Genomic DNA, 25,869 nt, shown 5'->3' on the forward strand with positions numbered 1-25,869 from the left:
TTCACTTGTGTGTCCATCCCTATTTCCATGCCACAGTAATTTAGTGGAAGCCAAATCCTGACATTTAAAAACATGACTCTGCTAGATATAAGCATTGCTGCAATTTGGAAACTGGCTGGAGGAAACAACTGAGATGATACTTAAAAAAATTAAACATGTATTTGTTGCTGCTGTCATCATTTTTACTGAACACCTCTTTCCCAACCGAGATTTAGAAGTCACACCCAGTCTATCAGTGAGACTTCCCTGCCACAGAGGGCCAACACACGGGAATGGGAAGAACCAGGGATAATGCAGCCATCTTTTGGGTCGAATTCTTATCTCCTCTATTTCTACCATCCATGCCATGCAGAGCTCACAACACTAACAGAGCAGCACTCAGATCATTACCTTTTGTTGATTAACTTCTGGAGGCCATGCTAGAAGAACATAGTTATAAACTGCAAGACTGCTGTTTTCAGAAGGCATGCAAAAACCAAAACCAATGGTGGCAATGTACACATCCTACCAAATGTACAAGAAGTGTTGTGTAAAATTATGAATGGACAAGCACTGGTCAATTTACAAAAGGATCAAAAAAATCCTGCATTTACAGTTAAGTGAACTAGTGGGCCCCAAAGTCTTCCACTAGTCTAGATATATAACCTAAACCAGATGTATTTATATAGTTCTGGAATGGACATTTATATGAAACTTGAATATTTACAAATTTATGATTTAAAAACAGCCACATTAACTTTTATTAAATAAAAAGTATGTAAAAACAAGTACAAAAATGTGATTCCATTTCTTTAAAATATAGGCTCAAAGTAAAAAGACTGAACAATGTTGTTCAGGCAATAAAGTGCAAAGGGAGCAGTTATCCCAGTCATGCTTAATCCATAAATAACCCTTACACAGCAAGAAGGAATAGAAAAAGTAAACTGAGAGCAGACACAGTCACACTGTGGCTTAGTAATTCATGTGCATTCACAAGACCGACCTGCATGTTCCAAATACAGATAACAGGCAACACGTGCCCCGCACACCTCACAAACAGGCTGTAAGGAATCACAGCTCAGATAAACCTAACACCAGGGAGTCAAACTTCTGTATCATGACACACATATGCCATACGTACCATATGCCATGAAATTCTGTATTCTTCATCATTTCCTCCTCGTGATGCAACCAACCAACACGACAACTTATTAAATTATAACAAAAGTTTCCAAACAGTTTTGTTCAGACAAATGCCAAAAATCGTTAGTTAGGGGGAGTTCTAAATGGCTATGAGTTTGAGACAGGATGCTCGTATTAAAATTTTCCTTCCTCTTCCCCACCAGTTATAACCATGCCAAAATGGTATCCAGAAGGCAGTCTTCTTGTTCTAGGGAACTTCTGAGCAAAGAAGAGCAGAACATGTCTCTTTCTTTGCCACACAAATTTGGGAAGCTGAAACATGACACAAAACCAAACACTCCAAGCATTCACTTTACCAGAAAGAGGAGTTTCAACCAAGCCCTTTGTAGAGTACAAAGCAGGGTTTGCATATGCACACACACTCACCAATACGTACACTATGGTCAGCAGATTACAATGTGTATCAAGTGAACAACATCTGGACATTTTAAAGGTCAGGCGCAAACTTTAGTACACTTAGCACAGTACTCTAATTTAGCACAGTTTGAAAACTCATTACCAATAATAACAAGAGCCTTAACTGTAAATATAATGACATAATTTGTTTTCAGCTGAAACACGCCCCTGCTCATTTCAGAGGAGTGCAAGATAAGAACAGCAGATCTGCATCTATTCCGATGAGAACAATGTTTTACCCACACACTGAGGAACAAGACTAGCCTTTCAGAACAATGAAGCGGTGCAATAGACAGTGCATTCCTAGTTATCTACATTTTACATATCCAGGAAAAAAAAAGTTCTCATCAGTGCTCAGCCTAACTGAGCTTCAGTGTAGGAGAGAAGGTAGGAAGAGTCCAGAAGGAATTAACTATACAGAAACACCTCATTAAGCTGGTGAGCTCTTAATGTCTGTTCTGGCAACCATGATGCTGTCTCCCAGCAGAATAACAGGAACTGTTTAACACCTGGTACCTGACAGCACAACAGCTCTACTGTCAGCTTGCTATAGATACACATATGTATCTATCTGCAACATGGAAACTGAGCAGTCTGATTGCATATGGGTATTTTATTTTATTACTCATACTATGCCATTACAACACAGCACTCCTGCAGCCAGTGATTTTGCTTTTTAGGTGTATTTACACTTGGTGTAAAAGAAAATCCATTCAACAGGGAGAATATCTGATTTAATAGAAAAAGGTGATTTTGTATACAAAGTACTGTGGAGAAGTATAAGGCCACATGAAGAGCATCATCAGGTTGACATGGTGGCTATTTCTTAGGTCAAGACAGAATAGTACTGCTTCTGGTGCTTTTGATACAGCTAAATGGAAGTCTTGAACAATTTCCTATAAGGTGCATAAGCATCCACAATACACAAAAAAACTTAATTTTCTATTTCTCCTGTATTCAAAATAATATAAACAGAGACCCAGCTAATTATTCATGGGTTATCTTGCTGTTTTTGCATTTTTCAGTAGACTTTGATATGCTGGTTTAGTAGGACTGAAAGGAAAGCATAATTCTTAGTGTCAAAGCTTCTAATGAGTATTTGTGCTTCTACATCCATCAGAGCAGTTTGGCTCCTCCAAACTTTGCTCAGGTGGAGTGCGGACTCAGGAATGCCCAGTATGCCAAACTTCCACCAATGCTTCCACTTGCAAAGAGTAAACTGTTGAAGATTTAACACTTCCAAAAGAAAAAGTCATTCTGTGTTTTTAAAAGGTGACACACTTTTAGATCTCAATCTTCCCACATCCTCTGCACAAGGAGGGTCTAACAGCACCAGCCCATTGCAGGATCAGGATCTAAAAGTGTGAAAACGCCCCAAAACCAGAGGTATCAAATATCACATGCTTATAAAATGCTCTGGATGTGATTCTTCGAGCTTACTGAAAAGCAGTTTCCAAAACCCTGGGTCTCATCCTGCACACCCCTAGTAACGCAGGCCAGTAATTTGCCCACATATCAAGACCAAAATGAATAAATACAAAATATATTTGGTATAGAAAATACTAGTATAAAAATTAAAAATCACCCTGTTTTACTGTCCATCAAAATATTAACAGCAAGCATTACAAGTGATCTTTAACCTATTGCCAAAATAATTTCCAAAGAGTTCTGCTTTCCTGAAGTGCTGGTGATTGCATTTGCCCAAATCTTGAAAAAAGAGACAGGGAAGGGATTGAGGAAAGATGAGAGATTTCTCACACAGTATTATTAACTGAAGACCTAAACTGAAGGAAACTAAAGTATGCACAAATGGGGGGGAAGAGGGGGAGCCACTGACAGTTGTTTTAACTGTGAGAGCTGTTACTGACTTTCGGTTTGTGAGAAGGTACTTTCTCACACTAGCCCTGACAGACAGATGATGGCATGGGGATGAGCATACTCAAAGCATTGCTGCTTTTCGATTTCTCTGCCGTGGCAATTCGGTTCAGTTTGCCAACCTCCGTCTGCCAGCTGGGGATCTTCTTTGTGGTCATATGGCGGCGGGTGTGTTTTGTCAAGTGATCACTACGCATAAAGCGACGCTCACACACAGGACAAGCAAACTTCTTCTCTCCTGTATGAGTTCTACGATGGCGAGACAGTTCATCTGAGCGGGCAAACTTCTTGTCACAGCCTTCCCAGTTGCAGCTGAAGGGCTTCTCTCCTGTAGGACATAAAAAAAACCCACAACTTGCTTTTAATATGTTATGTTGCAGTTTTATCAAAAAAATAATTTATACCCCACCTTGCAACAACTGAGGAATTTCACAGAACAGTTCATGTGTGCAGTTAACATTAACTTAAGCACAAGCTGTATTCCAGTTTTAGAGAAAAATCATGGATTTTGTCTTTACTTATTCTCATCTCTTTAAAACTTCCTTAATCAAATCCATTTTTTCCCAATATCCAAAAAACAGTTTAGTGAAAAAGATTATTCACAAAGCTATGTTATTTTCCTACTGAGCTAGAAGCAACTCCCTGCCCCCATCCCTCCTATGTGATCACAGCTCAAAGACTGCTATGTGTCATTAGCAAAAAAAGGTCTGGAACTCAGCCTCAGAGTCCTACTAAAGTGATCCATTTCTACACACAAATACATCATGTCAGTGACTGCTAAAGAATGGCTTATCCTGCCATCCTCACATCCTCACCTAGAAGTCTAACAGACAGTTATGGGAGTTCTGGATGCCCAGGAATGAAAAGCAGTCATGAAGACTTTCAACATTAACTGTTGCTCATCCTGGATGACCACTTAACATCAGACCTATTCTAAACAACAAGATCCACCACCTGCAGTCCCCACAAACCTCAACATAAATACATATCACGCAGCCCAAGTTTATCAATAACACTTTGGAGCAGAACACAAGTTTCCGCCAGAAAGGAAACACCACAGGGAACTTTTAACTCTCAGTATGTGAAATGAGATAAGTTTGACACTTGGTATATACAATGCCACCTAGCCAATCAATAAACAGAAGGAAAGGAAGACAAGATAGATAAACTGCTCTGTCCACTGATCTCGTAAGGCTGAGCGACTTGTGAATGGTCAGTGTGCTTCACTTCCCATGTATGTGGCTACAGTCTTAATCATGTTACAGGGGGACACAAAGTTTCCTCATGATGAGCAGCAGTACATGCTCTAAATTAGACACCTTGTTCCTACTCTATGATTATCCTGTAGGGCTAGGCAAATTCAGGTGCCTGCAGCACTTGCACTCTCTAACCAGAAGCAAGGACTAGAAGCATATTTCTACCTCTGGGCTCCGGTTTACAAAGATTATCAGCATCATTCAGGGTTTAAGCTATTTTCTCAGAGCAATTTTAAAGATAAGCCAGCAAATTAATGCCGATCTGACACAGAAGCTGACACCCAATAAACCACACTGGAAGGGAAGGTGAGGGAAAGAAGCCAAGGAAAAAAAAACCCAAAGTTTAGCCAAACATTTGAATGAGCTATTCTGTACCAATCTCCCACTATGCCTATCCCTCAAAATAAAGAACAATCTCTTCTAAGAGCTCAAAATTGAGTTTTAACATGACAGGATCTCTAACTTAGGAAAAGGATAAGTAAAACACATTTATACTGTCTCCACAGTAACCATATTTTATGGAGCAAATCAGCTCATATTAATTACATTTATTTAGCTTTAGAATTCCCTTTCTGTAAGCAATTGAATAGATCCACTATGTTCCTGCAACAGCTCTACCTTCTAACACAGTAGCCCAAAATCTTAATGCGTACACATTTAGCCTAGACAAAACTCTAGAAAGCAATGTGCAGTATTCTTCTTTTCTTTTACTTATTTAACAAACATTTTAAGTAGATTCAGCTATACGAAGCTCACTGTCCCCTAGAATTAAGAGTAACTACCTGCTATGGTTTACTTACACACCAAACTCCTCCCATACTCAAAACAAAAAAAACAAAAACAAAAAACCTTGCACAATTCACTTTGATCTAGTTCCAAATGTCAGAATTCCACTCCTATCTAAACACACATGCACACACACATAGCTAAGCTTAGCTGAATTTCACATGCTTTAGGTGGAGCAAACACTATTGGGTCAGCTGAGGTCTCAGAACAAAGTCCATCTTGTTTTGCTTGCCCACGGAGAATGAACATTCTTCCGTTCTCAAAGACAAGCAGACATTTCCCGATCACCTGCTCCTTCCCCTCCCACCCCAGAAAAACAGTGCATTTCAACTCCCCAGTGCAAGCAAGAACCGTAGCAACAGAGGACTTTCGTGTCTTACGCACCAGTGTGGGTGCGAAGGTGGGCTTTGAGGTGGGAACTTTTGAAATAGGTTTTCTTGCACCCTGGAAAGTTGCAAACGTAATTCCTCCGTCTAGAAAAGTCCATCTGAGGGGCACAGCTTTGACCAGAAGCTATAAACACAGGGGCAGGAGCAAGGGGCAGTAACTTGGTGCTCCCAACAGTCATTACTGTTTGTGGGCACTGCGGTGTCTGTGTGACAGCAGTCTGTGGAAGAACCAACATAACAGTCCCCTGAGGCACAGAAGGTCCCATGAGTACAGGCTGAGAAAGGGGAGTTGTCTGTGGTAAAATTGGTTTGACTGGAGTTGAAACTGTTGGAGCTGAAGGCTTGACATAGGCATTAATCATACTGCTTTGTCCATTTAAAGGGATCATTTGACAGAGAACTTGGGGGCTTGAAACAGGGACAGGTGTCCCTGAGGTAGCTCTTTTTTGCAAGTCGTTCTCACAATTCTTTGGTAAGCGAGTCTGTGGTGAAACAGGCTGGACTGGTAGTTGTCCTTTATTGGTCACAATATCACTAGAGTCATGCACATAAGGTTGAGGTACTGGAGAGGTTTTGTTAATTAAACCATCAGCAGCACGTGTGTCCTGTGGCAGTCTGGAATGTCTTCGGTCATCTGCTTCACACCAATCTTCGGAACTGCTGTAGCCTGAAGTTGCCTTTGTCTTCTCTTGCACAGCAGGAATGTGGTGGTAAGCAAAACTGTCACCTGTGTGACGTATCACACTTGTCGCCATGGCCCTGCAAGGCTGAGGGGCAAAGGATTCAGATATCACTGGCTTCTGACTGCACTGCCTCTCCATGTTTATAACTGATGGCTTGGTTATGGGAGATGCACAGATTGCAGACGTGACTGAACAGGCAGCTGTATTTGCCATGACAGTCCTTGGTTTGGAATAAGTGACTTGTGAGGGCAGAAGCACAGCAGCTGATATCTCGACGAAGTCAGGGCTGTGCGGAGGGGTCATACACTGCAAAAAAGAAAATACAATTGAACAACAGTGCAATGTTATAGGACAATTTTCCACAACCCTACTGTGAAAACAAAACTATCCCCCTCATAAGCCTGCATAGTGGAGAAACTATGATTAAAGCATACACTTCTCATCTCATGGCCATCTCATCTCATGGCCATTCTGAACAGGGTCAAAACTCTACCAATAAAAGGAAGACAATGATGCAGATGTAAGCCTGCATAAAACATTGTGTGTCAACTCACTGTACAACAAAAAAAACTCATTTCTTCTCAGTAACGAGCGCAGCTTATTAAGATGGTATGAGCTCTCTGCTGTTCACAGAAAATAAATTAGCGATACATAGCAATTTAAATTTCAAACTTCCATTGAGACCTAGATCTTTTATTAATGATTACCCAATCAGCTGATGGCTACTGCTGAGAAAAACACAACTGGAAATGTTCCCCTTCTCTTATTTATCCATTTCTCTCTAGTCTCTCTTGCTGCTACCATATCTCCCTCCTTCTTTGACACTGAAAATTCATGCCTGTTTCCTATGCTGCTCGAGAGGCAGTTCCAATACTAAGAGGCAGGAGTGTGACAAAAGAAGCCCATTAACCAGCTGTCATCCCACCTCCATTTTTTTCCTCTACTCTATTCTCCTTTTTCCTGACATACCTGTGTACTACAAGCCTACTGGTTGAAATAAGCATCTTAACCTCCTAAAAACTGAATGGCATAGAGCCCTTTCTTAATATCTTCTTTTGTTGCAACATAAATTGCAACAAAAAAAGTGTGATTCAACTGACATTAGTCAGCAACAGCAGACTGATACTTTAGAGAAACAATAGACTGCATGTAGAAAAACATAGTATAAGTCACCATTATGAAACAGTAAAAATTAATTAGTTTTTATCATTTCTCTTACAGCGCTAAAGTGAAACCAAATGTCATCAAGAGTCTTTTTCTTACAGTCCTTGCAGGTAAATCAATGCCAAGTCACTATGGCTCACTCTGCCACTCTCTTCTTACTCCAACTACTCCAAGAAAATTGTAACAACCATCCAAATAAGCTTTCTTATCACACCTGTCAAAGTAAATACCTTGGTGGTAAAAGCTTTCCCACTTAGACTTCACAAGAGATCAAAGCACTACATATGCTATTCAGGAGACAGCAGAAAAACCCAAACTCAACAACGGACACCTTCATATTCTGTATATTAATACATACACACACTGCTGGCTATACTGGATCTATTCTATACAGAAGCAAGGTAAATGTCTTTTCCAGCTAAGTTAAAACATTACAGGGATGTAATGTCAAAATGTCATAAATATTTATTTGCATTCATGTTCTTACCAGTGTAGATAAATAATCCTTTGGTGATTCAGATGTAGCTTCAGTGTGCATTGTGAAATCACCAGAATCTGAGAAGGGTGTAAGTGGTCTTATCTTTAATATGTCACCTTTCTGCGCTCTTTGACCCCAGGAGCTCATACAAACAAGTGCTTCAACGGCTTCAATGTCATTCTTCTCTAAGGTACTGCAGGTAGACCTTTCACTGTCATGACGCTGTCTTTCCCGGATAGACTCATAGATGTCCGCAATGTCAACCTAAAGGTAATCGGATTACTGGCTGTTAGGACAAGTCAGAAAACAAAGCTGACACCACCCACGTACTGTCTGCTCATGATGGTCATCTGAAATAGATCCCATGCCTGAGGCAAGACTTCTAACAATCAGCTCAGCTCTCATCCTCCCCCTCAACCAGAGGGCAGCTTGTCTCCCCATCCCTGCTACTCTTGTAAAAAGTGGCTAGCATGCAGTTCAGGTTTTCAGAGTTACTTTCCTGGATTACACTGCTGTGAATAAACACATCCCACACCCGCACACAAGTGGGAAGAAGAAAAGAATCTCAACTTCCAACAGGAAAAAGTGAAGTTTAGACAAAGCTATTTCCTGGACCCAAAAGACAACTGTTATTTAGCAGTAATCTTATATTTGTAATAATTTAGAAAAATAAATCTCAGCTAACAGTAAGGTGCTCTAAGGTCTGATCCCTCTTCTGCCATTGATTCAGGGTACCACACTCTGCAAAGCATTTTAATCTTATTTTACCAAAAGGAAAACTGGAGTGAGGAGGAAGGAAAGAAAGTTCCACTGCACTCCGAAGAATAATTATTTGCACTGTATCTTTAAACACATAAAATACCACACAGGTGCTAGAAATCCCTAAATGCACTGTCAGTAACATGAAAACAAATTTAATCGTATTGATTTGTTTCCAAATGGAAGCATCATAGAAAATTGGGGAGGTGGGCAGATAGGTGCATGCAAAACTCTTGACTTCTCTCCGAAAAGGGTTCCTGAACTTCACAAAGACCTCACAGTGCATATGGCAGTGACCAAAAACTATGGTGCATTGTTCGTTTATCACTCCCGTGCTAACTTCTATTTGCTTTCACTCCTCTTCAGTCTCAACTAAGTGTCCAAACTTCCTCAGTCTTTACACACACAAAACTAGACGTAAAAGCTGGGATTCAGAAGCATGGACCAAGATTCTTGAACCCCATGCTGTTATACAGAGCGCTTATATATTGTGGCAAAAGGGTTCTGATTATAAAAGCAGCAGCGAACACCACCACACCATTATGACCAAAAGCCCTGCATGGAACTTTACTTGCTGGGTGACATTGCTTACACACTGAAGTCGATGAAAGTCTTGTTACTGACACAAGGTAAGTGACATGGAACAATCCTGGCCCAGCAGCATCACAAAGATACACTACTATGGGAGACTGTCTCTATTATAGAGACAGGCATTGGCAAGTATTTTAAACACAATGAATCAAAAATGCTAGTATTGCATCCACAGAGGTTTTTCACCTAAAACAAGAGATACCAAATGTGGAAAGGTCAAGACTGGGGGCAGCAAGGGGTTAAAGCATTCAAAAAAAAGTAATCTAAGATTAACCACTCTGATAAAGACCTTTAAGCATTTTCACTAAAAAAAACAATGAAAAGGGGAATGAGAGCAAAAAATTGTAGCCTGCAAGCCTAGACTGCCTATCAAACAGGAGCCATACCATGTGAGGCTCTGCACTGAAGCCAGACAGACTTAGAATCCCTTGACTGCAGACAACCAAAGCAGTATATTTATTATTTTTTTTAAACTTTGCCTTTCGGTATACTAAAGATATACAAACAAAATATACGGGGGGAGGGGCAGGGAAAGAGGGAAAAAAGCCTTCTCAAAGCAAGCCTTCAAGCCCAGGCGCTCTCTGCTGCCAGGGAAATGGCTAACCACGCCTGACCGCCTGTCCTCAGATCACCCCGCCGGGTGCCGAGGCCGCAGCGGCTGTATGTGCCCGGGCGCAGCGGGGGAACTGGCAGGCACAGGGGCGGGGATCCGCAGCAGGCGGACGGGAGATCCCCCACAGCCCTGCCGTGCTCGGACCTGGATCCTTCCCCCTTCCCCCCTCTATCCCTAGCCAGGAGGCGAAAAAAGGAAGGCAGGAGGGGGCGAGGGGAAGCTCTCCCCGGCGGCCCGCTTCCCCCGCGCCAAGCCGCCCCTGGCTGCCTGCAGAGGAAGCGCCACCCTCGCGCAGGGGCGGCGGGGCGCCCCCACACGCCGCGCCGCGGCGGCCGCCCACCCCTCGTGTCACTGCGGGGCAGGCTGCGGGCTCGGGGGCGGGGAGGGCGGGAAGCGGCCAGCCCCCGCCATGCCTCCCTCCCGCCTTCGCACGGCCGCGCAGCGCCGGCCGCCGCCCGCCCCGGCAGGTGACCGGGAAACAGCGGCCTCCCGGCCCGCGCCCCCGTGGGGCTCCCCGCGGTCGGGCAACGGGCCCAACGGACCCCCCCGCCCCGCCATCCCGTCAGGTAACGGCCTCAACAGACCCCCACCTCGGGCAGATAAACGGTCCCAAAGGACCTCCAGCGCCACCCCCCCCCCCGTCAGGTAACGGTCCCAACGGACCCCCCCCACCAGGTAACGGTCCCAACGGACCCCCCCCCCCCGCCCCGCCATCCCGTCAGGTAACGGTCCCAGCGGACCCCCCCTCCCCCCTCGTCAGGTAACGGTCCCAGCGGACCCCCAGCCCCTCTACCACCCCCCGAGCGGGTAACGGTCCTACCGCCCCCCCGCGGCGCTGCGCTGCCCGCCGCCCATCGCCGCGGCGGCGGAGCGCACGTGCCCGGCCTCGCCCCGCACTGCCCAGGCACGGGGGGCGCCCACCCCTCCCGCCGCCCATGCGGAGGCTCCGCGCCGCCGCCCGCGCAGCCCGGAGGCGCGGTGCTTACCGCGGGCGCATCTCCCATCTCCGAGCAGGGCGAGCCGTGCATGGTGCGGCTCCCACAGACAGCAGCGATGTGACCGCGCCGCCAGGAGCAGCGGCGGCAGCCGGCGCCGCCTCCGCCTCCTCCCCTTCCCCCGCCCGCCCGCGGGGCCGGGAGCCGAGCGGCCGGCGCGCCGGGGGAAACGCTCCGAAATACTCCATGCACCAGACAGCGCGGGCGGGAGCCGGGGGGCAGGGTGGGGGGAGCCGCTCCCCACCAATCACGGCGCGGCCCGGCCCGCGCCCGGCCAATGAGCGGCAGCGGCCGGCGTGATCGCAGCGTGCCGCCGGGCTGCCAGCAGGAAGGGCGGCGCGTGGGCGCGTTCCGCGGCGGCCCAGCCGGCGGCGGGCGGGAAAGGAGGGAGGCGGGGCGCGGCGGGGGGGGCGCGCCGCGCGCTGGAAACTAGGGGAAAGGTCGGCGCGGGGGGCGGGGCGGAGGCTCGCGCCGCCGTGCTGGGCGGCGGCCGGCCGGGGAATGCCGCGCTGCGCCGCGCCGCGCTGCACGCGGGACGTGCGTGCCCCGGCTCGGCCGTGGGCTGCCCCGCGGGCGCGGGCTGCCGCGCGCCCCGCCCCGCCCCCCCCGAGCGCCGGGCGCGGCCCGGCCGAGCACGTCCGCGCCGCGCAGCGCCGCGGGGAGGGCGGGAAAACGCCTCGGGGAGCGGCGCCGCGGCCGCGGAGGGGGAGGCGGACATGGCGTGTGGGGGTGAACCTCGCCCGGGACAGGGCGCAGAGGCCATCTTGAGAAACCGGGGGGAAGCGAAAAAAAAAAAGAGCTGGGATCCAATTTAGAAGGGTAATAAACTAGGGCAGGCTGTGCTGTCTTCAGTACTTTTTTTGGAAACATCCTCTTCTCTGAGATTTCTGCATTCCTGTAATTTTTTTTTTGTTAAATAAATCGCTGGCTGCAGCGTGGAGCTTGGAAACGGGGCCCCGCATCTGTCTGACTCTAGACCCAGATCAGCAAACTGGATCAGTGAAAAGATCCAGGATTAAAAATAACCCTACCCCCCAAAAAAAGGGACATTAATATTTTTTTGGTCTGGATGGTGGATTCGGGAAGGGGAGCTAGCCCGCAGAAGCAGCACCCTGCCAGGGCAGCGTGCTGAGCCCGGGCCCTGTGGGCAGACGGGCACCCCGGCTAGCAGGGAGAGGAGGAGGCCATGCGGCAGGGTCCCGCGTCAGTCTGAACCACCCGCCGTGGTGCCACGTGTGGGGGGTCGGCAGCGCCTCGCAGCTGGTTTCCGGGAGGGCCTGATGGCTGTGCAGGGCAGTAGGTGCTTCTAATCCCGTCACCCCAGCGGAGGCCATTGTGTCCTCTGCTTGTGGGCCCGGGGTGCTGGTGGTGAGCAGTGGTGTGTGGATGACGCTATCATCTCACCCCCTGCTTGGCAATGCAAAACCGCTCTCCCCCGTGGAGACAGCTCAGTGTGCTGGGACCTTGTGTCTGTCCCCTGCTCGCTCTGACCCAGCTGGACTTCCACAGTATGGGGAGATGAAAGCTTCTCTGTGCATGGGCAGCGGGGACTTGTTTGACATGTGCTCCGTTCCCTTTGCTGCGCATTCCCCCGGGAGCTGCCTTGTTTGAGGAGCAGCGAGTGCCCGCTGGGTTTCCCCGCTTCGCGCCCCTCTGGCATTTTCCTGGCCCACCTCTCTGAATTCACGTGAATACTTCTGGATGTGGGTTGTCCCCTTCCTGGCCTAACAGGAGGAGCAGTCTTTAACTCTGGGCCAATGTCCCTCCACAGGAGGTCCCTCCAAGAGGCCCTTGCCATGATCATGTCATGGCGCTATTGCCAGCAATACATATTTAGCAAATCTTCAAATTACAATGTCTCAAGAGCTTACAAGATTAGAAGAAATGTGTGTTCTTTCTTTTTTTACTTTCTTGTTCCTAGCCCTTTCATCCCTTTTTTAATGGAAGCTGAAACTCATCAGTCACCAGTGACAGCAAGATTTGGGGTTTAAATGAAAACACCAAATCCTCCACGAGGCTTATGCAGACATTGCAAGGGCTGATAACTTTGCCACAGTGCAGAGGGTTTAGACTATTTCACCTGAGCTCCTGTCCCTGACAGGACTGGCCATCAAAGAGGGAAACATCAATCTTTCCGTGACTGAAGTTCCTGCTGGGCTGATATCCCAGGCAACGTGCAGAGGGATGGAAAAAGTGATTGAGCTCGAGGGAGGAGGGGGATGCAAGGTAAAGCCCTTCAGCAAGCCCTCGCTGTTGGGAAGGTGTCTCCAGACTCCTCTCTGAAGACATGGTGGTGCACGTGCACTGGTTTCTCACTTTCTTAAGGGGATATGTTTCATGGCAGGTGTTGAGAGGAGGCCAGGCCAGCAGCCCTCAAGCTGAAATGTGACAGAAGTGAGAAGATAAAACTCTGAAAAATGCCATTCTTGGGACAGATATTTGCAGTGCACAGGCTAAATACACCTCCAGTTCAAAGGCTAACTGACTACTTGGCAGAGCTGCTTCAAATTCCAGCTGACCGCCTTTTTCAAACATTTCTTCAAAGGTGCCCCGAAATAATTTATATGGTGCCTCTGCAAGCCTGCAGAGCGTGCACACTGAGTCCTGGCAGGGGCAGCTGCAATGGCAGCGTCCTAAACCAGAGCCCAGAGGCCCAGCAGCAAGCTGCGGTATGTCGTCGAGGGTGCGCAGTCCAAGTTTTAGACACGCTGTTCATGATGCTAGCCTTCTCCCAATCTGGCTGCCCTTGGATGCCCTGCTGCCAGCTCAAACAAAACATTCACAATAATAAACATTTTTCTTGCTGAATTATCCTTCCTTTTCCTTCCTCATTTTCTCAAGACTTGTGACATCCTCCTCATCAGTGTGGAGGACTCAGGGAGATCATCTTAAATCTTCTTTCTCCTTTCCCCATTATCTTTATTTGATCACTGGGTCTCACTTTTTCCTTTACTGCTCTTCCAAATCCAGATTCTTCCCCCCCGTCCACATAATTTCTAAAACTTCACCATACCATGCTCATCTCTGGCCTTTATTACTGTAAATTCATGGACTGTAGCTTCCCCAGTGTCAGTATTGCTACTTTCCAGTCCATCAAAAAACAAATTAAAATGATCTCTTTGGCTTATCTATCAGTGTGTTCCACTTGTTTCTTTGTATCTCTGCCCTGTGCCTCCCATATTTAATCTAATCTCTTTTTCCTGGTGCCAGGCCTCCCGTTACAGTCTCCCCTGAGGATGAATCCTACGATTTTGCTGCAAGGACTGCAATAGCTTGTGGATCTACAAACTTTTACCCCAGAAGGTCATATCGAGTTTACCACATGCAGTTTTTCCTGTCTGGAGCTTGTAACCAGCAATCAAGGCATTGACCAAATAGCTTTCTGTACCTGAGGAACTGTTTCATCCTGACAGCAGCAACTAGCTCTAACGTGGAAGACAAAAATGAACAGGAGGTTAAAAGAAGAAGGGGTCTGTCCCGTTTACCCCTTTAGCAATGGGCAGGAGAAGCCAAACTTCCTTCAGACATCTCTCACTGGGTGTGAGTTTTTTCTTTCTGAACAATTTCCCAACCATGGCCTCGTCAGTTGAGCAGAAAGGTGTCTGACCTCTTCCTTAGGAAGCTTTTCTTTTGTGATCTCCTGGGCTTTATGTTTTCTGCCTTTATATGCTGGGCCACCCTCCCTTTGGTAGGTGCCTCAGCCCTGGCGTTGGAAGACGGGTGGCCTCCTGAAGCGCTTTGTTCTCTGCCTTGGCACTTTCAGTCCCCAGAGGAAATCATTTACAACGACTGGGTGAGGGAGAGAGCTGTATCCAAGCAAACGGTATTGGTATTTTGACATCATTTCTGCAACAGCTGAAATGCTGGTGCCCAGCTCCTGAAGAGAAACCCACAATGCTGAGCTAGGCACTTTAGTTCCCCAGGCACCAGCAGGGCAAGAGTGAGGTGATCAGACAGCACACGCTGAGTGACCGTGACCTGGCACAGCAAAGGACACGACATTCATGGACCCACAACAGCCAAAGGCATCCTGCCTCTGCAGCTCAGTGGTCATGGTCTTCAGCAGGCAAAGGGCAGGCTTGCCGTGCTGGTCCTGCTGCCAGGGCTGTGTATGAATTTTCCTTTAAACAGTCACTGAATAAACCCCAGAAACAGTTAAAGGAGCAGGGGCGGACTAACAGGCCCGTCAGTCCTACCTGTGAGATGCATTTGCACAGGCTACTGCAGTTGTCTGAAAGATGATCCAATCTCATTTCCCCAGCCAGGATCTGCAAAGTGACCCAGTTCTAACTACTGGTAATTGGCACTGACGTTCCTGGGGCCCAGTCCGAGGACAGGAGAGTGACCTGAAAGTGCTGGCAAAGTACTTACACGGGAGCTTTGAAAATAATGTGTTCTGCTCTTGTCTGAGTACTGAAGGAATCGCTTCTGGGTGTGTTGCTAACCCAATCAGCAGTGAGCCAGAAAGCTGTGGGCATGGTGGGGAAAGCTATTTGGTAGTTTTCACCAGCAATTTTGGATATTAATATCTTTTTTTACATGAGTTCGTCACTGTGAAAAGGTGATTCAAATGCACAGTATAATAAGCAACCTAAAGCCTCACCTGGGACGGCTAAGTGAAGTGATTTGCTGCTGGCTAGGCTGGTAGCGCAGGGAGACTAGTGTCCGTCGGCTGACCAGCGTTCTCTCAGCGTTTCCTTGTGCTCACACCCTGGCCAGCCTGCACCTCTGCTTTGTGTCTCGTGTTATACTTAGGCTGCAAGTTTCTGTGTGGGTTTGCATGGTACTTACCATCATGGAGTTGTAAGCCGTGAGGCAGGGTCCTATGCATTATGATAATAATAAAAATAGTAATAATTCAAACCCCCAAGCCAGCTTTAACATTAGTTACATCAACAAAAGTAAATCAGTTGTGCAGCTGTGAGTGAAACAAACTCAGGAAAAATATCGTCACCCAGTGACTAATAAGTATGGTAGTGTTCAGAATAAAAACGTGGGGGGTACAGGCTACAGCCCTTCTTTAATATAAATCAGTGGCTGTTCCTTCTAAGGCAATAGCCGCTCATACTCTCCCGTGTTGAGGAAAACATTAGGGAATTATAAAAGTATGAAAATACTTCATCGTTTTATTTTGCCTTTTTCTCAGTTCAGCAGTAGTTCAGAAGCAATTGTATTTGTCTCTTTTCTGCTTGTTGAAACACATGCAGTTTCTGCCGAAAGTGCTTGCATGTACAACCTTAGTCATTTACAGCACAGATTTTTAGTTGAGTAATAGCATCTGAAAGAAATGCAGAAAGTTTGTCAGTGAAGAAACCATAGCAGGGAAGCAGATTGATTGTGAGGGGCTGTTACATCACTTCTCCTTGTGCCACATGCCTTTGGCTGTTTTCCCATATAACATACCCCCGGCTGTGCTTACACATTCAGTGTCCCAAAGTGTAAATTGCTAGACGAGGGGTCTTCTGTAGTCTATAGATGCAAGACTTTGCAGTTGAAAGAAGTGATGTTACAAGTCTGTACTCCTACTTGCACTATAGAGACAATGTGGTTGACTGTTCCCTTTGCTGAGCTAAAAATGACAACTAAGGTTTTAATATAATCCTCAGAGCAGTTACCAGAATCACTTAATCTGTCATGTTCTGCTGCTGCCTGCTAAGGCAGTATTAGCGTACCAGTATTATAAATGGGGAAAGAGCATCTCCTTCACCCTCACGTCGGATGTCTATGACAGAGCATGGATCTGAACCCCACGTAGTACAAGTCCCCCAGCCGTAACATCCTAGTACTTCTCATCTGTCCTGTCTTACTTCTTCCCCCTTTTTTTTTTCCTTTTCCTAGGCTGTACAAAGGTGAATATAAATGCAGTTAATCTAATCTTGCTTTGTCATACTTCTGCTTGCATCCGTGGACTTTCCTGTATGTTTCAACCACCAAATTCATGCAACAGCATAGTTTCCTAAGCAATATAATGGCTTGTTATTAGGATAACCCATACTGGTGGAGGTTTCTCTCCTGAAGCTAACACGAGACCTTCATCAAAGAGCATGCTTTTAAGCTGGTAAAGCTGTTACTGAAATTTCTGTCATGATATTATATGTCTGAGTTGTCATTGATTCTGTCAATGATTATATGATTAATCATTAGGAAGGGAATTATTTAAAAGTAACCTGGAACAAAGCCCAAACATCCTCAATACTCATTTCTGAAAAGCTCGGGTGAGTCTACGCAAGTACGTGCCTGAAAGGAAAGAAGGTGGCTGCAGGACCCTGATGCTCCTGCAATACCTAGCTGTGGCAGTGACCCCAGGGCCCAGCCCCCTAGAGCTTTCCTCTGCCAGCCTGCCCCTGCACATTCGCTATGCTCTGGTATCCTCAGGATTTGGCCCTTTTGAGTACCATTTGGTTTTATAAAGGCCCATTTAACTCAAACCATTTGCAAACATTTCAGAGAAAAGCTTTCTTTGTCAAAGATAGACAGTGTCCTTGTTCTGGTACAGATGTAAGTTGCTTCAATGGAGGGTTGAGAAAGTTCTACTCCAGTTATCTTATCCTTTAGAAAGGCAGGGAAGACAACAAAAGAATCAAACATTGCATGTAAGGAGGAGGGAAAATATTTAAAACTATAATCTGAAAACAACAAAGGGACACAAGGGCAGCTCCCCCCCATTCCCCTTTTGCAGATAATTATAAAGGGGAATAAACAACACAAAAGAGAGTAGAAGAAGGTTATGGGCTCAGACTCTATTCCTAATGTTTACCAGCAGTTAAAAATAGACCAAAGCAGTTGTCTTGGATGTATCTTTAGGGTTAGAGAGTGCAATTTAGCAGCAGCATCTGGTCTGGCTGAATACAGCAGAAGGCTAGTGTAGCAAATATATATAGCATAACCGATAAGGATGTTTAAATAAATACACATAATTACAGTCAGAACTCTCATACTGCAGAGATAATAAATCAAGAAATGAAAAATTCGACATATGTGTGAATGTGTCTCTACCATCATTTTCCCTCCTCCTTTGTGTCCTCTAGAGATGGAGCAACCTGAGAGCTTCTGCGGCTCTGGATTGACAAGAAACACACTGCATTGCCTGAAAGAGCAGCCAACGGAGAAGTCACCCACTGCTGAGCCAGTGAAACAGTCTGTCAGGTTGTGCATGATATTAACTGATGGGAACAGCTGGTAGCAACCCTGGCTGAGGGGAGGAGGACACCGGGGGATGAACACACCAGCCTCACTGGAAATTGTACAGTTATACAAGGCAGGTGGAGTTACAGAGTTATATAAGGAATATCCATGAAGAATAGGAGAGAAAAAAGGAAAAAAGAAGCAGATGGACCAACAGGAATAATTCTCGTTAGAATAAAATCTGAATGCAAAATCAAATATAAATCCTCAGGATTTTACACAGACTTTGGTCCAGCTTGATAGCTAGGGTCTGCGTGAACAGCATTTTGACTGATTGTTTGCTTTCCTAGTGAGCTAACAGGTGAAGCTGTACAGACCATTCAATATTCTCCTGTTGTTTAATTTTTCCTGTACTTATGGGTATCACCATACCCAGCAACAACACAGAACTCGAAGAATGTGCTACAAATGTGCTGAAAGCGGCCAGCGAAGCGCTAAGCAGTATGTAAGAGAGAATAGGAATGCAAACAGTCCATCCTCACTGTCCTGCTGTATTTGGGACAGCTGCTGAAAGGGAACCCTCGTTCATCACTGTGCGCTACCAAATAACACAGCAAATCCCCCTGCTACCCACTGAGCCATGAGCCCCAGCCCTTATGAGCAAACCATGTACATGGTCACTGGCAGGGACAGGCTGTGAAAGATCAACCCGTGCCCAGAGAGAGGATGAAAAAGCACTGCCCCTTCATCCATCCCAAACTAGTAAATGTAAAAAGTTTGTTTCTTCCTCGTGTGCATCTCTCGTAGGGTAGAGTATTCAGTTTCGCAAACAGATTAAGCTTTAAGTACACAGATGAGTGGTTTGAGCACACTGTCCAAGCAGTGGGGAAGCAGCCAGGATGTCATAAGGAAGCATAGCCAGGTTACAGTAAAGCAAAACTGTTAAAAGAAAGCAAGTCACATAGACTGTTTCCCACTCTATTTTGGACCCTGGATGCTTACAGAATAAACACACACTACCAATTTCCAAAAACATGTTTCTACCTGAAAAAATACTGCCTGCATCAAACATTCCTGGCACCTGGCAGTACTACAAAGAGAAATCATCATTCAAGCAGATTTTTTCAGAGTATGTGAAACATAATGTTTACTGAATTAAAAAAAAAAATCCAAACTACAAATATTGATTACAGGTGAGAAGCCTCCAGAGACCCACCATAATAGAAATAATACATTAAATGACAATAATAAGTATGACACAATAGAGCACCATCTGTTCACTCTAATGTACCATCTGTTTTTTCCACTGCTATTATTTGTGCTCTGATCTTCTTTTTTAGTGACAATGGAAGATGGATTCAAATACACATTTCTTGAAGTTCAGCAAAAATAAAAATGCAATACTGTTTATTTATTGCTCTGAATAAATGCATGGCTTTATCGTTTTCCCTTTTCTGTTGACCTCAATATTACTGCTACTTAAACCCAAACATATTTTCTGACACATGGTATATTAAAGCATTAGCAACATTGACAGATGTTCCTCTCTTTTGGTCATCTCACAACTTGCTTGGGCATGTATCAAGCCTATGTGCAAAAATGTGTTTCATCATGAATCATCCTTCGCATTTTATTAACTCTGAAGTGTTTTTATGCAGCACTGGGATGCTGAGAAGATGTCCTGTATGACTGGAGAAGGACTTTTGCAACAGTGGACATTATTCACACTTACAGCTACAGCTGACCAATACCACAGACTTTTACCAGACCTGCTGCAGGCAGAGGTGACCTTGCACGTGGGATTTGTAATGATGTCCTAGCAGTCAACATGAAGATCTTGTAGCACCAACACTACCAGATCCTATAGGACGTTGTCCATATTCACCTGCATATTTGTACAGCACCAAAGCACAGCAGGGCTCCAAGCCCCAGTGAGGTTTAACCATATTCTCAGAGTCAAACCATCTGTAAGAGATGAAATAATGAATCCTCTCCTCAACGCCACACTAGCCACTGAGTGGTGAGGGCAGGCACAGTCTCTCCCCCTCACCACCATGCAGGGCATTTAAACGAGGTCGCACTTACACATCTGAAACCTCAGGATGCAGCCTTTCCACTTACGGAGTGTGCATTCCTCTGTGAGCCCTGGCAATGCTGCCTGTGTGAGTGATGAGAAATATGTGTGTATATCAGGAGAGCATGTTTGTGGAACACAGCCTGAATAAGCAGCATATCAATAGATCATGTCCTTGTAAAGGGAGCCAGCTAAGCCAATCTCATAGCATGCTGCCCATGAAAGAACTGCATCCTCTCATCCCATCTTACTTCCCTGGTTTCATTTATTTGGTGATTCATCCCACCATGGAGTGAGCTTCCCTCTCCGTATGCCTGCTGCTCTCCAGTGATATAGGAAAAACTGAGGTCACTAGCTTATGCTTGGGCAACTTTTAGACCCCAGTGTTCTCAGTGCAAGTGAATCACAAGACACCACTGAGGTATAAAGTGGCAAAGTGCCCCTGAAGACTCCTGCTGATGGGAGAGATGAGTGTGGCTCCTTATCTTTTATTACATGAGTGAATATTTCTCATTTCACTCATGCCTAAAAGGTGAATGGGTTGATTTGTTTGATCAAAGGCTTTTAGCTGTCTCAGTGTATTTCTTTAGTTACCTCTTCATTGGCCAAGGCCCATGTGTATTCAGAAGAAGTGGCTGATTCCTCCTGATGTATTCTGTCCATATGACCACTGCAGCTCACAACAGGTCATTTGTCCTGACACCAAATGGGGTTTGTTTAAGATCCTAGCATGTTCTGCTCTTTCTCATTTCTTGGAGGGCTTCTGGAATACTGAGCTGGTATCAGAGAAGTCTTGTGCACAGGTCAAACATACAACTTTCTCCCCCGATCATGTTTGATAACCTGAGATAACAGTAGTGATGGTATTCAAAGGACTCTCCAGCACTCTTTTTAGGAATGGGCCCTTCTTTTCTGTCTGGCAAAGGCCATGGCATCCCAGACCTTGTTCCCAAACGAAAAGTTGCTGTCTCTTGGGTCATGTCTGTAACCCCAGCTGACCTTTAAACAGGCATCCATTTTGCTGCTTCCACTCTGCTGAGCTGGTGCCTTATTGGCATTTTTTGCTATCCCCCCCGCCCCCGGACTCCTGCTCTGATCCTGCAGTATGTCTCAGCTCTGCTACTAATGTTTTCCTTCCTCTCCTGCTCACATATACTTCGCTTCCTGCTGCTTTCCTTAGTCTCCCCACTAAACTAGTCTCTCCACACTTCCTCGCTCTGTTTCCTCCTTCCTTCTTCACTTCTCCACTCTTTTCCCCCTCTTCTGCTTTCTCTACCCTTCCCTTCCCCAGCCCTGCAAAAAGAACTGCACTCTGTCTTCTCGGCCCTCTCCTGACAAAACATTAAAAATAAAGCAGATCCATGTAAAAATAATGATTCTAGTTTGCAGTTAATGTCTGTCATTGAAAATGGGCAACACGAGGAGTCTGAGGAGACCCTTACATCCCAGGAGAGGCAGTAGGCCTGCAAGGGGATAGAAGAGAGGGCTGTATTCAGCTGACTGACTGGGCACCAAACACCAAGTTAAGCTTTATTCTTATCATCCTGAATCCAGACATCCTAGTGGACACCTAGGATCAGTCCTGTTTGCCTTCAGACGTTTCCTGAGGATAGCTCAGGAAGATTGCTCTCCAGCTGCCAAGATGATAGGAGCATGTGTCGTCTCCCACCACTCACTGAGAAGAGACCCAGCATGCAGAGCAAGAGCAGAAAGCCAAAGGGAAAAGATGAGCTATTTATGCCTGTGCCCTACACACAGAATTTGGTTGCTATTTCCTATTAGGTGGTTTTCCTGACCAGGCTCCATCAGAGAACATGAGACTTGCCCTTGGTGAACTCAGGTCAGTTTTGACTGCCAGACAATCCTGCCCCTATATCATGCAGGCATCAAATAAACTTGTCACTCAATGTTGCCATCGTGCCCAGCTGCCTGGGGTTTTCTGTGTCCCTTTACAATACCACCCTCTTCCTGGCAGGCTGTGACCAGGCCTGCACACCTCCTGGGTCAATCTGTGGCACCCCTCAAACACGGGAACAAGGACACGTCTCTGTTGATCAACAGCCAGAACAAAGGAGAGCACTAGCTGGGGATGAGATTGCTTGCAAATGGGGGCAGAAACTGGTCACAAGATTTAAGGGATTTGCCAGAGGCCAGATAACAAACTCGAAGGCAGGGATGGATTTGATCTGGGGATGTGTCTAGCCAGGAGGCAAGGAGGAGGGCGACCGGCTCGTGTGGAGGAGGCAGCAAGGCAGGCAGAGCCAGCCTCAGGAGCACTTGTTGCTTGGCCTTGACAACAAACTAAGGCAGATGACTTCTGGGCAGAAAACTGGCTGAGGAAACACGTGGGTCCATGGGGGAGGAAACCGTCCCCTGCTGGGAGATTCTGTCAGCCAGAGGTTTGCAATGCCGGTTTTGTTATTTGTGTGCATGCTAATGGACTTAACTGCTAACCGTGTTCCCAGAATGCTTGTACTTAAACCACGTGACTGAAGATTACATTCCCAGAGTGCCCTGCATATACATAACGTTGAACTACCACCGTGCTCTAGGAGTTAACCGTATATCAAGCGGATGCAATCAAGTATATGGTTTTACTGCTGACAAACAAACATGTTTTCCATTAAGAGCAGAATAAGCAAAAGCTGCCTATGTTCTTGTAAGTCTTTGTTTTTGTTTTTGTGTTTGTTTTGATAAAAGTGAGTAGCAACTGAGTCATTTAACAGTTTAAATCTGTGTACCAGTCAACGGAGGCACCAGAAAGACAAATGCACAATCCTAGCTGAGGAAGGAGAAGGGGAAAAATCAACTGAGATGGCTAGGGATTATTTTCGAAGGTGGTGAGACTGGCAGGCTGTGTCCATCTCCCATGCTGGACCAGTCAAGGACCTGGAGCTGGCTGCCTGAGATAGGGGCAAGCTGAACGCAGCTCCCGCCACCTCACAGGCGCTACAGCTAACTGCTGGCTCGGCAAGTGACCTCTCCACATGCTCCTGGTGCAAAACTGAAATTCCTATTCATGTTATAAATGGCAAGTGTCAGTACTGCTGGTCACAAATGACTCAGCCTGCTCCACCTCATTGCTCAGAAGCAGAACATGCCCCATACTTTTGTATAAAGTATCCCTAAATGCTGGGCTGGTGAATGTGACTTTCTGCTTTTTCTCATAACTGGTGGCTGCTTGCCCTTACTTGCTGCTACAATGTTCCCTTTGTGCAGAGGAGATCCTGATTCCCCCTTCAAAGGCACTTTCCCATGTAGTTTTATACTGTTTACTTAACAAGAACAAGGAATCCCCATGTTTTTTCACATCGTGGACACATCCCTACATCAGAGTAAGACTGGGTGTGCACTTCCACTCTGCTGCGATGGTGCTTGAGGATGTTAAAAAGATGTAACAAGACGACTAATGTAAAGTAAACTCAGGTTCTAATTCTGGGCTATGACCCTTTTGTTTTGTAGCTATGCTATTTCCTCTTCCCAAGTACAAGCAACATTGTTTACACTGAATTTCTTTCTCCTAGAGTCTCGCACTGCGCTGCTTTCCCCCAGCCACTGGTCCTGTCCTGCCAAAGTTTTCATGAGAAATGTAAGTACATGTGAACTCAGACAAACCTGCTCTTGCCCAGATGGCGTGTACAGCATGCCTGCCAGGTATGATCTAACACACCTTTGCTCAGCCCTCCTGGCTATGCTGTGATACTCTCACGGGCACATCCAGCTCCAGGCTCAGCTGGGGCTGGGAGCAGCTGCAGGTGAGGGAGCGCAGGGCTGGGGCTGGGAGCAGCTGCAGGTGAGGGAGCGCAGGGAGCAGCTTAGCCGCCCTGGGGAGCAAAGCTGTGGGCTTGCTTTACCTGCAGCTCTTCTGGCAGGAAGCACCACTGGCTGGTCGGCTCCTCCACGCCGCCTCATCTCTGCTTCCAGCTTTAGGAGCTCAGTACAGAGCCGTCTCTCATTGCTGGAGGCAAGGATTAGGCTGGCTGTGGTGGTGGTGGTGGGGGGAATCTCCTCAAAGAAATACCGGTTCCCAGCCTCATCCCTCCCACAGCCATGGATGCAGGAGCAATATGTGAAGGCTTTCCGACTCTTCCCAGCACCCCCTCTCCAGCCCCTTCCTCAAAACTGGGTGTTTTGAACCAGCTCAGCTCTCTCACATTGAATAGGGCCTGAGGTTAGACGGGAAATGAGATCACATGCCAAGCTGGTTGCTCCACTGCAGATATTTGGATGTTGGCCAGGTGGAGCTCTGGACTGGGGTACAAGGAACAAGAAGGGTCACACTTTGATTTACTGGGAGAGAGATGCAGCACGGGGCATCACCCAGGCATGCTCTGTGGCAACTGGCTATAAACTGCCTGCCACCTGAACCTTCCTGGACCTGCTCCTGTGAGACTGGTGGGAATAAATGACAGCACACCTCCTGGGAGGTTGCAGTCCTGTTTGGCTTTCCCATCTAGGAGTCCACAAAGGCTGTCCAGAGCAAAAGCAGTTCACGGCCTCAGTATTGTCAGAGGCACCTGAGAACCCAAGAAACAGAGAGCCCCAAGAGAAAACATTAAAAAAAATAACAGACTGGCTTTAGCTGAAAAGGAAAGGAAGGAAAAGTGATCACAGCTCAGCCTTGTCTTGGTTGCAGATGTGCAGGACATATGATCTCTGTTAATGCCTCCAGACCTTTTAAGTACATCTGAGCAGGAGTCTCTCCTCCTCCTTGGTCCAAGCTCATCATAGCATGGGAGAATAAAATATTTAAGGGGGAAGATTCTCTCAAGCACCTCACCTTTATCGCTGTTATGGCAGGCAGCAGGCGGTGCTTGAGGTAGGGCATTAGGGTTCAACACATCCTCTGTGTCCATCAGGGTCTGGTGCCAGCTCTAGTCTTTTTGGATGCATTTGGTTTCAGGAGCGAGTGAATTCACCAGGTGTCCTACCTGCTGTGACAACACAGCACAGAAATCAACCAAAGTTACATGTTGCAGAACTTTTTCACAATGTGCCTTAGATGGTACCTTCTAGACCTTTTTTCCAGTCTTCCTAAGAAAGGCCCGTCTTAGAAAGCCAATCCATATTTTGTCATTTCCTGCTAAACATTCAGACTGGCTGGGTTTGTCCCAGCTGCAGGACAGTGGATTTGTCTGCTCCACCGTGTGAATCAGGCTCCTAAAATTCCCCAGAGGGCCTTCTCGCTCCGGTCATGAGTTAGCTGATTTTTCAGAACAGCATGTTTGAAACAATCCATAGCTTTACACGTACAAATCTGATTACACTCGTAGTCTGATGATTATACTTATAATCATTACTAGAATAGTGCTATCATATTAATCACCTTGACTCAGCTTCTTAATTTCTTTGGTTTATTAAATCTGGCCCTCAGCAAGTGAGCGGTCTGTCTCATAATAAAACAGCAATTCTTAATAAGAAATTCTTCTAGCACTGCACCAACTCCAGCCCTAGTCACCATCACTAGTCTTTTTACTTTGCTTTGTTACTTAAACTTACTTCT

General features: G+C 46.3%; 1 protein-coding gene and 1 long non-coding RNA gene across 4 annotated transcripts; one reads left to right on the plus strand and one right to left on the minus strand.

The window, feature by feature from the left end:
• Positions 1 to 1,460: 1,460 nt before the first annotated feature.
• Positions 1,461 to 11,427, minus strand: KLF11 (KLF transcription factor 11). 2 transcript variants are annotated; one of them, XM_064508466.1, is made up of 4 exons: positions 11,159 to 11,425; positions 8,219 to 8,473; positions 5,880 to 6,873; positions 1,461 to 3,781 (listed from the first exon to the last, which is right to left on the minus strand). In XM_064508466.1, the coding sequence occupies exons 1-4, from the start codon at positions 11,198 to 11,200 to the stop codon at positions 3,477 to 3,479; spliced, it is 1,596 nt and encodes a 531-aa protein (XP_064364536.1). In that variant the 5' UTR covers positions 11,201 to 11,425; the 3' UTR covers positions 1,461 to 3,476. The 2 variants fall into 2 exon arrangements, with proteins under 2 accessions (XP_064364536.1, XP_064364537.1); XM_064508467.1 differs by lacking the exon at positions 8,219 to 8,473 and having other exon boundaries at positions 11,159 to 11,427.
• LOC135327811 (uncharacterized) lies at positions 10,372 to 19,826 on the plus strand. Of its 2 annotated transcripts, XR_010388190.1 has the most exons (3): positions 10,545 to 10,738; positions 14,378 to 14,707; positions 18,196 to 19,826. It is a non-coding gene; the product is annotated as an uncharacterized LOC135327811 (long non-coding RNA). The 2 variants fall into 2 exon arrangements; XR_010388189.1 differs by lacking the exon at positions 18,196 to 19,826 and having other exon boundaries at positions 10,372 to 10,738; positions 14,378 to 17,041.
• The last annotated feature ends 6,043 nt before the right edge of the window (positions 19,827 to 25,869 follow it).

This window comes from Dromaius novaehollandiae, chromosome 3, assembly GCF_036370855.1.
Source record: "Dromaius novaehollandiae isolate bDroNov1 chromosome 3, bDroNov1.hap1, whole genome shotgun sequence".
Taxonomy (NCBI): Eukaryota; Metazoa; Chordata; class Aves; order Casuariiformes; family Dromaiidae; genus Dromaius; species Dromaius novaehollandiae.